The sequence below is a fragment of the Gossypium raimondii genome, chromosome 3 (assembly GCF_025698545.1).
Source record: "Gossypium raimondii isolate GPD5lz chromosome 3, ASM2569854v1, whole genome shotgun sequence".
Lineage (NCBI taxonomy): Eukaryota > Viridiplantae > Streptophyta > Magnoliopsida > Malvales > Malvaceae > Gossypium > Gossypium raimondii.
Window position 1 is genome coordinate 1,859,938 of NC_068567.1, and position 13,295 is coordinate 1,873,232.

A 13,295-nucleotide genomic window follows, 5' to 3' on the forward strand; every position below is an offset into this window, starting at 1 on the left:
TCAAAGCTGTCTCACTGAGTCATAGTCACTAAATTATTTATATCTTGAGCTACAGAACTCCAAATTAAGATCCGTTAATTTTCCCTGAAACTATACTCACACATCTTATTACCATAACATTTTCAAAATTTTTGGTTTAGCCAATAATTACATTTTATTCTTTAAAGTTTCCCCTATTTCACTATTTGACAGTTCCAACCCCTCTTCACTAAAAATTAATTATCTCACTGTACAGAATTCGGATGATGTTTCCGTTTGTTTCATCTGAAAATAGACTCATTAAGGATTCTAACCATATAAATTATAACTCATAATCATTTTTTTTACAATTTTTAATGATTTTCCAAAGTCAGAACAGGGGAACCCGAATTCATTATGACCTTGTCTCACAAAACCTATTATATCTCATGATTTACAGTTCCATTGATTACATAGTTTCTTTTATGAGAAACTAGACTCAATAAGCTTTAATTCAATATTTTTTTAATTCTCTAATTCAATTTACACAATTTATGGTGATTTTTAAAAGTTAACCTACTGCAGCTGTCCAAACTATTTTAGTGCATGAGGTTAATTACCATTTTTCTCTAAGCTTTCAATAAATGATAATTTCATCCTTGCTCAATTAACCTCTCAATTGAGCTGATTTTTCTCAATTAAAACATTATTCCATCACTTTAAACTACTTTATAACCTTTGGAAATCAAAATTTTAGCACTAGACTTTAATTCCAAACTTTTTCACAATTAGGTCCTACAAATCAATTTCTATTGAAATTGCCTAATAAAATCATCTCATAAACAAATTAAAGCTTCAATTTCATTCATAAAATCAAAAACTAATGAATTTAGTAATAGGACCTAGTTGTAAAAGTCTTAGAAACACAAAAATTACAAGAAAAAGGCAAGGATTAACTCACTTGGTGCAAAAATCATGAAAAAACAACTTGAAGAACCGCTTAGGACGTTTTTGGCTGATGAGAATGCAGAAAATATGAAGAGAATTCTAGATATTCCAATTTGGTCCCATTTTTATGTTCGTAAAATTTGTTATTTTCCCATTTTACCCTTATTTCACTAATTCTCCTGATTTTTCTCAGCGTATGCCGCCCAAAATATCTTCTTTTGGGATTATTTGCATATTATGTCCCTCCTCATTTAACAATTGAGCTATTTAATCCTTCTAGTAACTTTTACACCTTTTTCAATTTAGTCCTTTTTACTTAATTGACTACCCAAACATTAAAATTTTCTAACGAAATTTTAATACCATATTACTAACACTTCATAAATATTTATAAAAATATTTTTGACTCAGTTTTATGAGATCGAAGTCTCGATACCTTATTTTTACCCAATTTCTTCAATAATTTCTTTTTCTAACTAACCGCTAAATCAGTAAAATTTTTCTATCTATATTTTCATACGATTTTCCTATATTATCAACATTCATGCAAAAATATTAAAATATATTTCTCTTTAAATCGGATTTGTGGTTACGAAACCACTATTCCGATAACTTTGAATTTGGGCCATTACACCGCCAGCTTCAGGTAGCGACAACCCGGAGGTTGGTACTGAGGCATTGACTCGGGTAGTGAGTGAAGTTCTAGAGAAGGTGGTTAAGGCTAGCTGAAAAAGAACCAGAGAAATGGTTCAAGGTAGGTGTATAGATTGTGGGAAGAAAAAATATCGTAGTCCTTCGAGGTTGGAGCCTTGGTCTGCAAAGCGTGTGAGGTCAAAGTTGAGCATTAGCAAAGGTAACGTGGAAGGTTCTAGTGGTGTAATACCCCGAAAATTACTACAGTAAGAAAGTAAAATATTATCCCTGATATAGTAAAATAAAGAAATAAAGTGATAAAAATGGTAATTTTGAGTTTTGTCAACATTGTTGCCTAAGAGTAAATACTCAAAATTTGAGGGGTTAAAGTGTAAATACAAAAAATTTGAAGGACCAATAGTGTAAATATTTTAAGGGTGGAATAATCTAGAAACTAAGGAAAATGGACGAGTTAGGACCAAATTGAAAAGGTGAAGAATTTTGAGGGACTAAATTGTAATTTTACCAAATTAAGTGATGACTCAATGATGGAATTTCAAAATATTATAAAGAGAAAAATGATCAATTAGAGAGAGAGAGAATTCTAGAAGGTAATGATGATGTTTGTGATATTTTTAAATAATTAATTAAATAAATATTATTTTATTAAGATTTTATTAAGATTTTTAGTATTATTTTATTATTAAATGATTAATATAAAAGGGAGGAAAGATGATGAGAAATCATCATCTTTTCCATGCAACCAACATGAGAAGAGAGGAAAAGAAAGAAATTTTCCTTTCTTTACAATTTGGTCCTTTTATAAAAAATTCACTATTTCCACCTAGAAATCAAAAGAATTTCCATAGCTTCTAAGAGAGAAAAATAATGAGACAATGGGGAGCTAGAATGTCAAGTTAGATTCAAGAAATAGAAGCTGGAGGAGAGAGAAAATCAAGTTAAAGACTGAAATCAATAGCACAAGGTAAGAACATCAAGATTTCAATATACTTCTAAGTTTGATATTATTGAAAAGCATGGAAATGATGTTATAGTAGAGTTTTCCTATATAAGGTCTTATGTTCTTGATATATTAGTGAAGGGAAATAAGTGAAAGTGATGGGAAATATTATAGAGAAAGGGAATAAGAGAGTTATAAACTTAGTAATCAATATCTTGCATTAAAACAGTTTTGAACAGCAGCAGTAGGTTAACTTTGAAAAATCACCATAAATCGTTGAAATCAAATTAGAGGATGAGAAAAATATGGAATTAAAGCTTATTGAGTCTAGTTTCTTATAGAAGAAACAATTTAAGCAATGAAATTGTAAATCATTAGATATAATAAATTTTGTGAGGCAAGGTTAGAGTGAATTTGGGTTCCCCTGTTCTAACTTTGGAAAATCATCAAAAATTGGAGAAAAATAATTAGGGGTTAAAATTTACATGCTTAAAAATCCTAAATGAGTATATTTTTAATATAAATAAATGTGAATATCATCCGAATCCCGTACGATGAGGTAATTAATTTTTAGTGAAGAGTGGTCGGAACTGTCAGACAGCAAAATAAGGAAAACTTTAAGGAATAAACTGTACTATTTGGCTAAACCAAAAATTCTGAAAATTATGATAAGAAGATATGTGAGTCTAGTTTTAGGAAAAATTAACAGATCGTAATTTGGAGCTCTGTACCTCCGGATAAAAATAATTTAGTGACTCTGACTTGGATAAACAGCTTTGAATATACATATGAGTGAATAGTAAAATTATAATTAATGTTGTTTAAGTGTGTTATACACATTAAGGATGTGGAATGGAGTGGAGGAGGAGGAAAAGTATATGTAAATATTCAGCTAATATGAGTTTATCTTAAAATAGCTAATTTACATGTTATAGGTTCAGGACTAAATTGAATAAAAGTAAATTTTAGGGTAATTTTGTAAAATGTCAAAATGACCAAATTGCATAAAATGAATTGTTTATTTATTTAAGTTAATAAATTGAAATGAAAAGTTGAAAATGAGATTGATTATGAGAAAGAATGTATGAATTAAATTATGAATTGAATTACTATAATATATATATGTGTGTGTGTGTTAGTATTGAACTGAATTTAGAAAATTGAATTGAATAAGAAATATGTGTTTGTATTACTGTAATTCAAATCTATTTATTATTAATTGTTATATTTTAATTAAAATGCATGGTAAGTAAAATTAGGTAAGCAATTGAAATGATAATATTGAATTGAATTGAATTAAATTGAATTGAATGAAGAAAATATGTGAGTATTTGAAATGTATATTGATTGAAAAATAATTAGTGATTTGAATTTGATTGGAAAATGAATTAAAAATATGAATTGAATAAAAGTGAATTAAATTATGATTATGTGTGAATATGTGAATTGTGTATTGATTGAAAAGTGGTTTGAATTGAATCAAGTATGATTATATGTGAATATCTGAAATATGTATTGGTATTAAATTGTATATTGATTAGAAAGTGGGAAGTGAATCTGAATTGAATTGTGATTAAATTGAAAGTGAATTTGAAATAGAAAAATGATTTGAATACCCTATTAGCTAATCGGGCTGAGTCGGATATAGTTGGCATGCCATGGGATTGGAAGTGTTCAGGGATACTTCGACCTTGAGTCGATGAAACACTGGGTGTCATACTGTTACTTCGGATAGATTCGACGAGGTACTGGGTGCCAACTTACTTCGGCTTGGCCGATGAGATACTGGGTGTCAACTATTGCTTCGAACTATCCGATGAGGCACTGGGTGCCATTCTGGTGTGTTTGGTTGGATCTGTGTATCCGTCAAAGTCCGAGTCTGTTAATAAGGTTAATTAATTGAAAAGTTAAATTGAACGAAATGAATCAGTTGAGCCATAAAAAGAAACGTGATTGTGAAATATAATTTGAAAATGTGAATTGAATATGAAAATGTGAATAGAAAGCATGAACTAAATATTCATGAGATAAATAATGGCACAATGTGATAGTATGTGATATTAACTAATGAAAGCCAAATTGAATTGTTATTGGAAATATATTATCAAATTTAATACTCAATTTAGATTGAACGCGGGATTGAGTACAATCGTTCTGTGGCAAATAATGAATTGACAGATAAGACCATAACTGGGTTATGGCACTATGAACGTAAGACCATGGTCGGACCATGGCAATGTTTATATGTGCAAGACCATAGTTGGACTATGACACCTAAGAACGATGTACTCGTATCCGTAAGTCGTTCTTCGATTCAAAAAGAAACGGTAAAAGACTTATGTGATTGAATTGAAAGATTTATAGATTATTATTGGTATTGATCTGAAATAAATGTAACCATTGATATTTAAATGATATAACAGCCAAATTTCTGAAATGAGATAACATGAGTTTGAAATGAACTATTACCGGTATGTACGCGAAATTCATGAAAATGATGGTAGATGAAATATCGAAATAATGAAATGAACGATATATGCCAATGAAGAAACGACAAGAGAATAATATGTATCATGACATGTAAATGTATTATTATCTTTAATATCTTGATACAAGAAAAATTATGTATGATGAGTTTATATGTAATGTGTGCAAGTACGTTAACCAGTGTTGTTGCTTGATGCTTAGGCAAGTGCCAAGCTATTGGTTGAATGATTATTTATATAATGATTCTTCTTGCAGTGATGGCCATACCAGTAGGGTGAAGTAAAACAACAACCGAAGAACATCCGTTGTTTCTTGATTTCTTTGGGACTTAATGAACAGTTTATGTGGCCATGGAATACGTCCATAAATAGCCAAGCGAGAATGCCAAGTTTCATGGAAGAATAATTCTCTTCTTTTTGACATTAAGGCACTGATCATTCTTTGTAGTATATAAGAAAGGAATCCATTAAAGCAGGAAAGGGTGTAGCACATGGTGCTTTTTCTAAGTACATAATGTACTGTACACCATTATTGACTTAGCCTACAGAGCTTGAATAAGTAAAATTATTAAACTGTTAAAACTTTATATAAAGTTAACATTTGTTTTATTTTTAAAGTATTACTTTAATTGATTGTTGTGGACATGCTTCTGAAGGTAGGGAGGGCATAAACGTGAACAGAAGAGAAAATGCATTTACCAATTTCAACGCATTTGAGAAAAAGAAGAAGAAAAGATGATATTTGGACCCACAGTTAATAAAGGCGAAATAAGAAAATGATGTTAAGTAATCTCTTAGCTGTTAAGCCAAATATTAAGTAGTATTAGACGTAATTTATCTTTAATGTAAGCCCACCACTAATAGGTATTTAATAATTTAATGTAGGAGGTGGAACCTTCTGATCTTTGCTTTTCTTCCACCTTGCTGATATTGGATATGATATCATAGAGGTGTCTATATTTTATCTAAGAGGAAATCAATTATTCTGTTAAAAGTTGAATCTATTTTTGCCGTTAAATATTAGTCTTATTGATGGAACAACCAGACGAAAACACGTAATATAAGCTGATGTGACACGTTAAATCATCATTTCAAACGAAATATACCTGGCCCAACTTTACTTGCTTTTATAGTTAATCTGACGTATCTCAAATCTAATTTTAAAAAATCTTAACAGATTATATTGGATTAAAAACCATTGATTTTGGCCGATTGAGTTTTAGCTCAGTTAGCATTAGCATTGTTCTCAGTAGGAGAATGTGAGTTTGAGCGTGCTGAAACATGTTTATCCTCCTATTTAAGACATTGATTTCGGATTTTCTTTTGACATTTTTAGAAATGATAAGGTTTAGGATAAGTTTGGATTGATGATATGTTTATATGCGGTTAGTGTAAAAACAATGGTAGTAGTGAGATTAAATATTGTAGTGTGAGATAAAAAATAAATTAAACATACTGAATCACATCCCACCGTCGATCCAAACTGATCCTTAGACAATGAAAATATCCATCACTATGGAAGTTCCTTGTCCCTGGCCCTACTCGAGCGCTAAAAGTCGTTGAAAATTAATTAGTAGAAAACTAAGCCTAAAGATCCAAGAGCCCAGAGATTTCTTCGAACCTTAAATTTGTTCAATTTCAGTCTCCTCCGGCCTATGTTTAATGACTTGTGACCCAGCTAAGTCTTCACAAAGAACTGAGGAGAGAATGGGCATTCGCATGGTGTTTTACTTCATCCTGCAGCTACCACAGCTCATACAATCAGCATCAACGTTCGAAGCAGGTGAGGCTGGTTGTAAAGAAACATGTGAGAATGTTTCTATTCCTTACCCATTTGGAATCAAAAGAGGTTGCTATCAAAATTCATGGTTTAGAGTAACTTGCAACAAAACTATTAATGGGACAAAGCCTTTCATCTCTCGCATCAATATGGAGCTCCTTCCTTCATATTGGTTAGTCGAAGACAACCGAGTCACCGTCAACAATCCAGTGACTTATCTAAATTGCGATGATAAAGGAAACAATGGCACTACTTCTTCTTCAAGTGTCAACCTACAAGGTAGTCCATTTTTCTTAAGTGAACAAAATATATTCGGATCAGTAGGTTGCGGTTATCTGGCCATTATTTTTCGCAACAATCAAACTGATCCCATCGCTGCCTGCCTACAACAAAGATGTGAGGACCATATTTCCTCTAAATTACCTGGCTGCCTTACTATGGTTCCTGAAAACCTCACTTCCTATACAACAGCCTTGAGGCCCATGACAGAGATCATAAGTCCCGGGGAAAAAGAATCCAGCAAGAGATGCACATCTACTTTTGTTGGTGACTCAAACGAGTTTTCAGAAATAAGCATTGATATGACGCATGTTCCGGCAACGCTGGAGTGGAATCCGGTCAAATGCGATTTAGAAGGTGACCTTTTACTATCATCACGTTACTTTTGATTTCTTATTTTATTAATTTAAGTATACAGCTTCTTTTTCTTTTTTTCGATCTCATCATGTTTATTTCAACAACTCTCCCTAAATTATTATATTTTTGTCGGGTTTCAATTTAGGGTTTAAATTTTAAAAAATTTAATACTTTAATTCATTTTTAGTTGAGGAAATTTAAAATATTCTATTATTATTGTGTATTTTATTGGTCAACTTTCACTTTCCAAATAATTTATTAGATTTTTTCATTTTATTTTTGATAATAATTTAGTAAAAAATTTATTAATATCAATAAGTGGTTAGCTGCGATGGTAAGGCATATTACATTTTCAAGGGGAGAATGTCTCAAATTTTGGAGACAATATTGTTGGGAGAGATAGTCACAAACCCCGAACAAAACGAATATGCATAATACCAAAAAGAAATTGTTTATTAGTAAATAAAATAAAACACAAATAATATTATTACTAATTATATAATAATTGCACAATAAACAAATTTTAAATAAGTCATAAATGATTTTCTTTTAAGAATATACAAGTGAATTTAATAACTTTATTCGAGTTGATTTTCATTAATAAATTAGCCTCAAAATGACAATGTCTATAGAAATATGTTAGATTGCACGGATTTCGTAAATACTACACTATGCCAGTCATGCTAATATGGATACAATACTTATTATTAACTAATTAATTGATGTATGTATAGGTGCTTCTGTTTAATTGATTGGTTGGTGCTTTATTTGTTCTTCTATGCAGCCTCATTATGCTCAATGGTAAGACCAAATTATGCATTACCTTACAAGACAAGCTGTAATGAAAGATGTGGGAATGTTGATATTCCATTTCCATTTGGGATTAAAGTGGGCTGCTACAAGAGTGAATGGTTCAGAGTAACTTGCAACAAAACTGCTGATGGTGAGAAGCCTTTCATAAGTAGCATCAATATGCAACTTCTTAATGTTTCTTTTTACGAAGGCACAGTTCTCGTCAACAATTCAGTAATTTATTCCTACTGCCCTGGCAAAGATCGAGAAAATAACGAGGGTAGTGTTAACCTAACAGGCACCCCATTTTTCTTCTCACATATCTTCGACAGATTCATGTCTATAGGTTGCGGCAATTTGGCTACTTTTCTTGATAGTCCGACTAATGATCATCGTATTGGTGGCTGCAAGCTACCTCCTTGTGAGAATAATATGACTTCCATTGTTAGATGCGCTGTCAATATTCCTCCGGGTCTTAGTTCTTTTGTCACAAATATCAGACGGATTTATCCTAATAATGGCAGCAAGAGCTCATGCATTTCATCTTTCATTGTTGACACACGTTTTCTTGATTCCCTTGAGGCAAATTCTGACCACAATGCCACAACAACCAATCGTAGTGGGACGTATGTTCCCACAACACTGCAATGGGGTATACCAAAACGTGGGCTCTGTGAGTTGGGAGAAGAGTCTGGCACCCTTTGTAGCCCCGATGGCCGATATTGTTGGACAAGCTTGAGCCAAATGCATCTATGTGTTTGTACCCCGGATACCTATAATGACTATGATTATCTTTCCACTGATGTATGCCAAGGTATCATATTAGTACAATGTCTTAGGCTTCATTCGGATAGGCACCATCACATGGCTTTGCTACTTTATGAAGCATTACCATCTTATAAAATATTTTGTTTTAGAGTGAAATTTTGCACAAAATAAAGGAAAATGAAACTTGATATCCATATTATAAATGTCCATTTGCTTTGATATTTCTTAATTAACATTTATTATATGGATCTAACTTTACTTCATTTCGCAAATGGCAGAGATAGGTAAATGTGTGGATATGAAATATAGAAATTGTTTTATACATTGTTTGAATGCTGATGGCAACGATTGTTCATCATCGTGTCCTGATCGATACAAATACTTGGGACATATGTGCCCGCCCCTAAATGTTTTGGATTCATCAGAGGTTCCTACCAAAAAGTCTAAAAGATCTCAAAATTTGCCAGTCATTATAGGTACGTGAACCTTAAAGCTCAAGTGATGCTAAATAGGTATATATATAATTTGAAATTTTATGTTTTGCTTGAATAAACCATGTTTTTCATGCTAAATAGGTTGCAGCACTAGTATTGGGACAATAGTTGTGCTAATTGGTACATGGCATATGCACAAACTAATAGAGAGAAGAAACAACATCAAGTTGAAGCAGAAATACTTTAAAAGAAATGGAGGCTTACTTCTGCAACAACAATTGTCCAATAATAAAGGTAATTTTGAGAAAATAAAGTTGTTTGCTTCAAAGGAACTGGAAAAGGCAACAGATTATTATAACGAGAATCGAATCCTTGGTAGAGGCGGCCAAGGAACTGTGTTTAAAGGGATGTTAACGGATGGAAGCATTGTAGCAATTAAGAAGTCAAAAATGACAGAGGACAAGAAACTAGATGAAAATGAGCTTAAACAGTTTATTACTGAGGTGATGATTTTATCACAGATTAACCATAGAAATGTGGTAAAGCTTTTAGGATGTTGCCTAGAGACAAAAGTGCCATTGCTGGTTTATGAGTTCGTCCCCAATGGAACACTCTCTCAACTCCTACATGTGCCAAACGAAGAGTTCCCACTGACATGGGAAATGCGTTTACGAATTGCAATTGAAATTGCTAATTCATTATCCTATTTGCATTCAGCTGCTTCCGTTCCTATTTATCATCGAGACATCAAATCTAGCAACATACTTTTGGATGATAAATATAGAGCGAAAGTGTCGGATTTTGGAACTTCAAGATCAGTTGCACTTGAGCAAACTCATGTAACCACTCGAGTTCAAGGAACTTTCGGATACTTAGATCCTGAATATTTTCGATCAAGCCAATTTACAGAAAAGAGTGATGTCTATAGTTTTGGAGTTGTTCTTATTGAACTTATAACAGGACAAAAACCCGTCTCTTCATGTCAATCAGAGGAAGTGGTGAGAAGCTTGGCAAACTTTTTTCTACACTCAATGAAGGAGAATTCCTTACTCAACATTGTTGATCCACTGGTAATGAATGATAATGCAGAAGAAGAAATTGTAGCAGTTGCTAAGCTAGCAAAAAGATGCTTGAATCTGAATGGAAAGAGAAGGCCTACAATGAAACAAGTTGCATTGGAGCTAGAGCGGATTAGATCATCAGAAGAAGCTAATGGCATGCAACAAAGTGCAGATGAAGATTCTGATACGGATGCCATGATCGAAGCTTCAGGTGTTGATTCCTTTTCAACGTCTGGTTCAGTTCTAAAAGATAGTGTAACTTTGAAATAGATGCATAGTTCTATTTAGTTTCGAACACTGGTTAAACGTTATCCCAATAGTGTGTTTTCTCTGTAATGTCTCCTTGTGTGGTTTAGCTCTTAAATGCATATCTAAGACTTATCTTTACTATGGTCTATGTTTGTTTATGATAGTGACTAAATGCAACTAAGAATAGTAATATTTATACTTATTAGACGAGTGTTGATGCAGTTGTATCATTTTTTGGGTACTTAATCCAAATCTCCATGCTTATGTTCCATAATATGTTAAATGTAGATTTATAATATAATTTCATTAATTTTTAATCATCCAATCTGGTTGTACCACCTAATGAGAATGTATTAATTGTTGGTGTTGGAACACATGTAAATCGGTTGTATAATCTTCTCAGTTCTTTCGCATCCTTTTCTTTTTATTGTGTGTTTTAATTGAATTTTGTTGGAAACATCCTTAGATCAGGATGGTATCAAGAAGACTTTATAATGAGTGGCGAAGTTAGGAGGAGCTCCATTCCACTAAAATTGAAAAATTTTCATTTAGGTCACTTTATAATTTATAAAATTTAAAATTTAAAATGATAAAATTATTAGCCTAAAAATAATAAAATTTTGATTTAATATTTTAAAATTATGAAATTACATTTTTATTATTGTAAAATATACAATTTAATTCTAACTCTGCCCATTATAGCCAATATTGAAACTTGTTTCTTGATTCTTGATTCTATTTTCCATTGCAATTTATTATTATTGAAATTACTTTGGTTTGCCTTTTGTCCGAACTAAATGTTCTAACTGTTGTTGCAACAAAACAAGGATTAGGACAAGAAAATAGAACAATGCAATTTTGTAAGGAGAGAATGAGATAAGTAAGGAGATTAAAAATCAACTGATGGTCAATAAACTAACTATAAATATGACAAAGGCAAGCGCACCTATCTAAAAATAGTATAGTTATGGTGAGTAGGGAATATCGTATCCACGAGAACTAAAAGTGCTAGTAATTACCGTCTTCTTATTATTTAGTCGACAAATTGGGGAGATTATTTTTATCTAAAATTAACTATACTAATTTACTAAGAACGCAACATAGAATGAAATAGAAAAATAATCGAAAATAACTAATGAGATAGACAATACCCAAAAAAGAATCCACCTAGACTTCACCTATTATTATGAATCTGAACTAAACGATTTATTCACTTGTGACTTGATCCGTAGAAATCCCTAAATTATGCTAATATCTCTTTCGAGAGTAAGAACAACTGACTCTAGGTTGATTAATTGAAATCTCTTTCTAATTAAAACCCATATCATCGTATTAACTCGATCTATGGATTCCCTTATTAGATTTGACTCTAATCCAGTAGATTTATGTCGTCTTATTTCTAGGATTGCATGCAGATCCGCTCAATTATGCTAGATCTACTCTTAAACAGGGGCTTTTACTCCACAAAAATAAGCACATTAAACTTGAATTAATATCCCACAAATATCAAAACAAGAAATAAGCATACATAATTGAGCACAAGAATCAAATATTTATCGCGTAAATCAGAAATCAAGTAATAAGATTCATCATAGGTTTCATCTTCCTTAGGTATCTAGGAAATTTAGTTCATAATTTTGAATAGAAACACCTCAAAGTTAGGATAACTACAAGACATAAAGAAACTCAATAAAACTTCAAAAGAAATTAAAAGGAGCTTTTCGATCTTGATGGAGATCCGCTTCCGAGTTGATTTCGATGGCGTTCTTCGAGTGTTTTCTTCAATCTTCTCTGATGGCTCCCTTAGGTCTTCTTCTAATAGGTATTTATAGACTTTAGATTGCTCAAAAACCCTAAAAATTGAGTTTTTTTTTTTGCGTAAAAGGGAAGCATGGTGCGAAATCAACATGGACTGGCACATGGGAATGTGGCCAGCCCGTGTGGAAATGCCCAGGCCGTGTGGATCCCGAAAATAGCTCTTTTTATCCCATTTTGGCTTGTTTTTTGCTCCTTTCACTCCTCTATGCTCACCTAAGTATAGAAACATGAATTTAAAGGATTAAGAGCATCAAATTCACCAATTTACATAATAAATCATCCAAAAATGCATCAATAATGAGACTAAAAATATATTACTTTTATGGCTTATCATCAACGCAACTTGGTTCGGATTTCAACAATCCTACCTCTTTAAAGCCTTGCCAAAATAATGGTTTTACTCAACATTTTATTTAATATATCTTTTGATTTAAGAGTAATCTACCCTCACACTAATAAATATTGTAACTAAAGAATCTCACAATACATTCAATTAAACTCTTTAAAGGATGCTAAGATGCCTAAGAAAAGGGCTCCAAAAATATTGAATCAGACAGTAAATACTCAACAAAAAAGCACACCCTATGTCTGGTAGCCAATAAATAGGTTTTGAACAATTTCATCTCAAGTTGAAATAAGATATGTTAGCCTTCAATAAGTTCAATCTCTCTTAAAGTAAACTTGATCAACTTCTTAGCAAATATGTGTCTCACTTAAAGTCAATGTTAATATGATCTGCTCATTATCTTTTTAAGAAATCAAGAGAATCCT

At 32.0% G+C, this 13,295-nt stretch overlaps 1 protein-coding gene across 1 annotated transcript; it reads left to right on the plus strand.

The window, feature by feature from the left end:
• The first annotated feature begins 6,606 nt into the window (after nucleotides 1–6,606).
• On the plus strand, nucleotides 6,607–10,908 carry LOC105796433 (wall-associated receptor kinase-like 1). The gene is made up of 4 exons (XM_012626149.2): nucleotides 6,607–7,402; nucleotides 8,187–9,008; nucleotides 9,241–9,438; nucleotides 9,538–10,908. Exons 1-4 carry the CDS (start codon nucleotides 6,649–6,651, stop codon nucleotides 10,725–10,727), a joined length of 2,964 nt encoding a protein of 987 aa, XP_012481603.1. The 5' UTR covers nucleotides 6,607–6,648; the 3' UTR covers nucleotides 10,728–10,908.
• The last annotated feature ends 2,387 nt before the right edge of the window (nucleotides 10,909–13,295 follow it).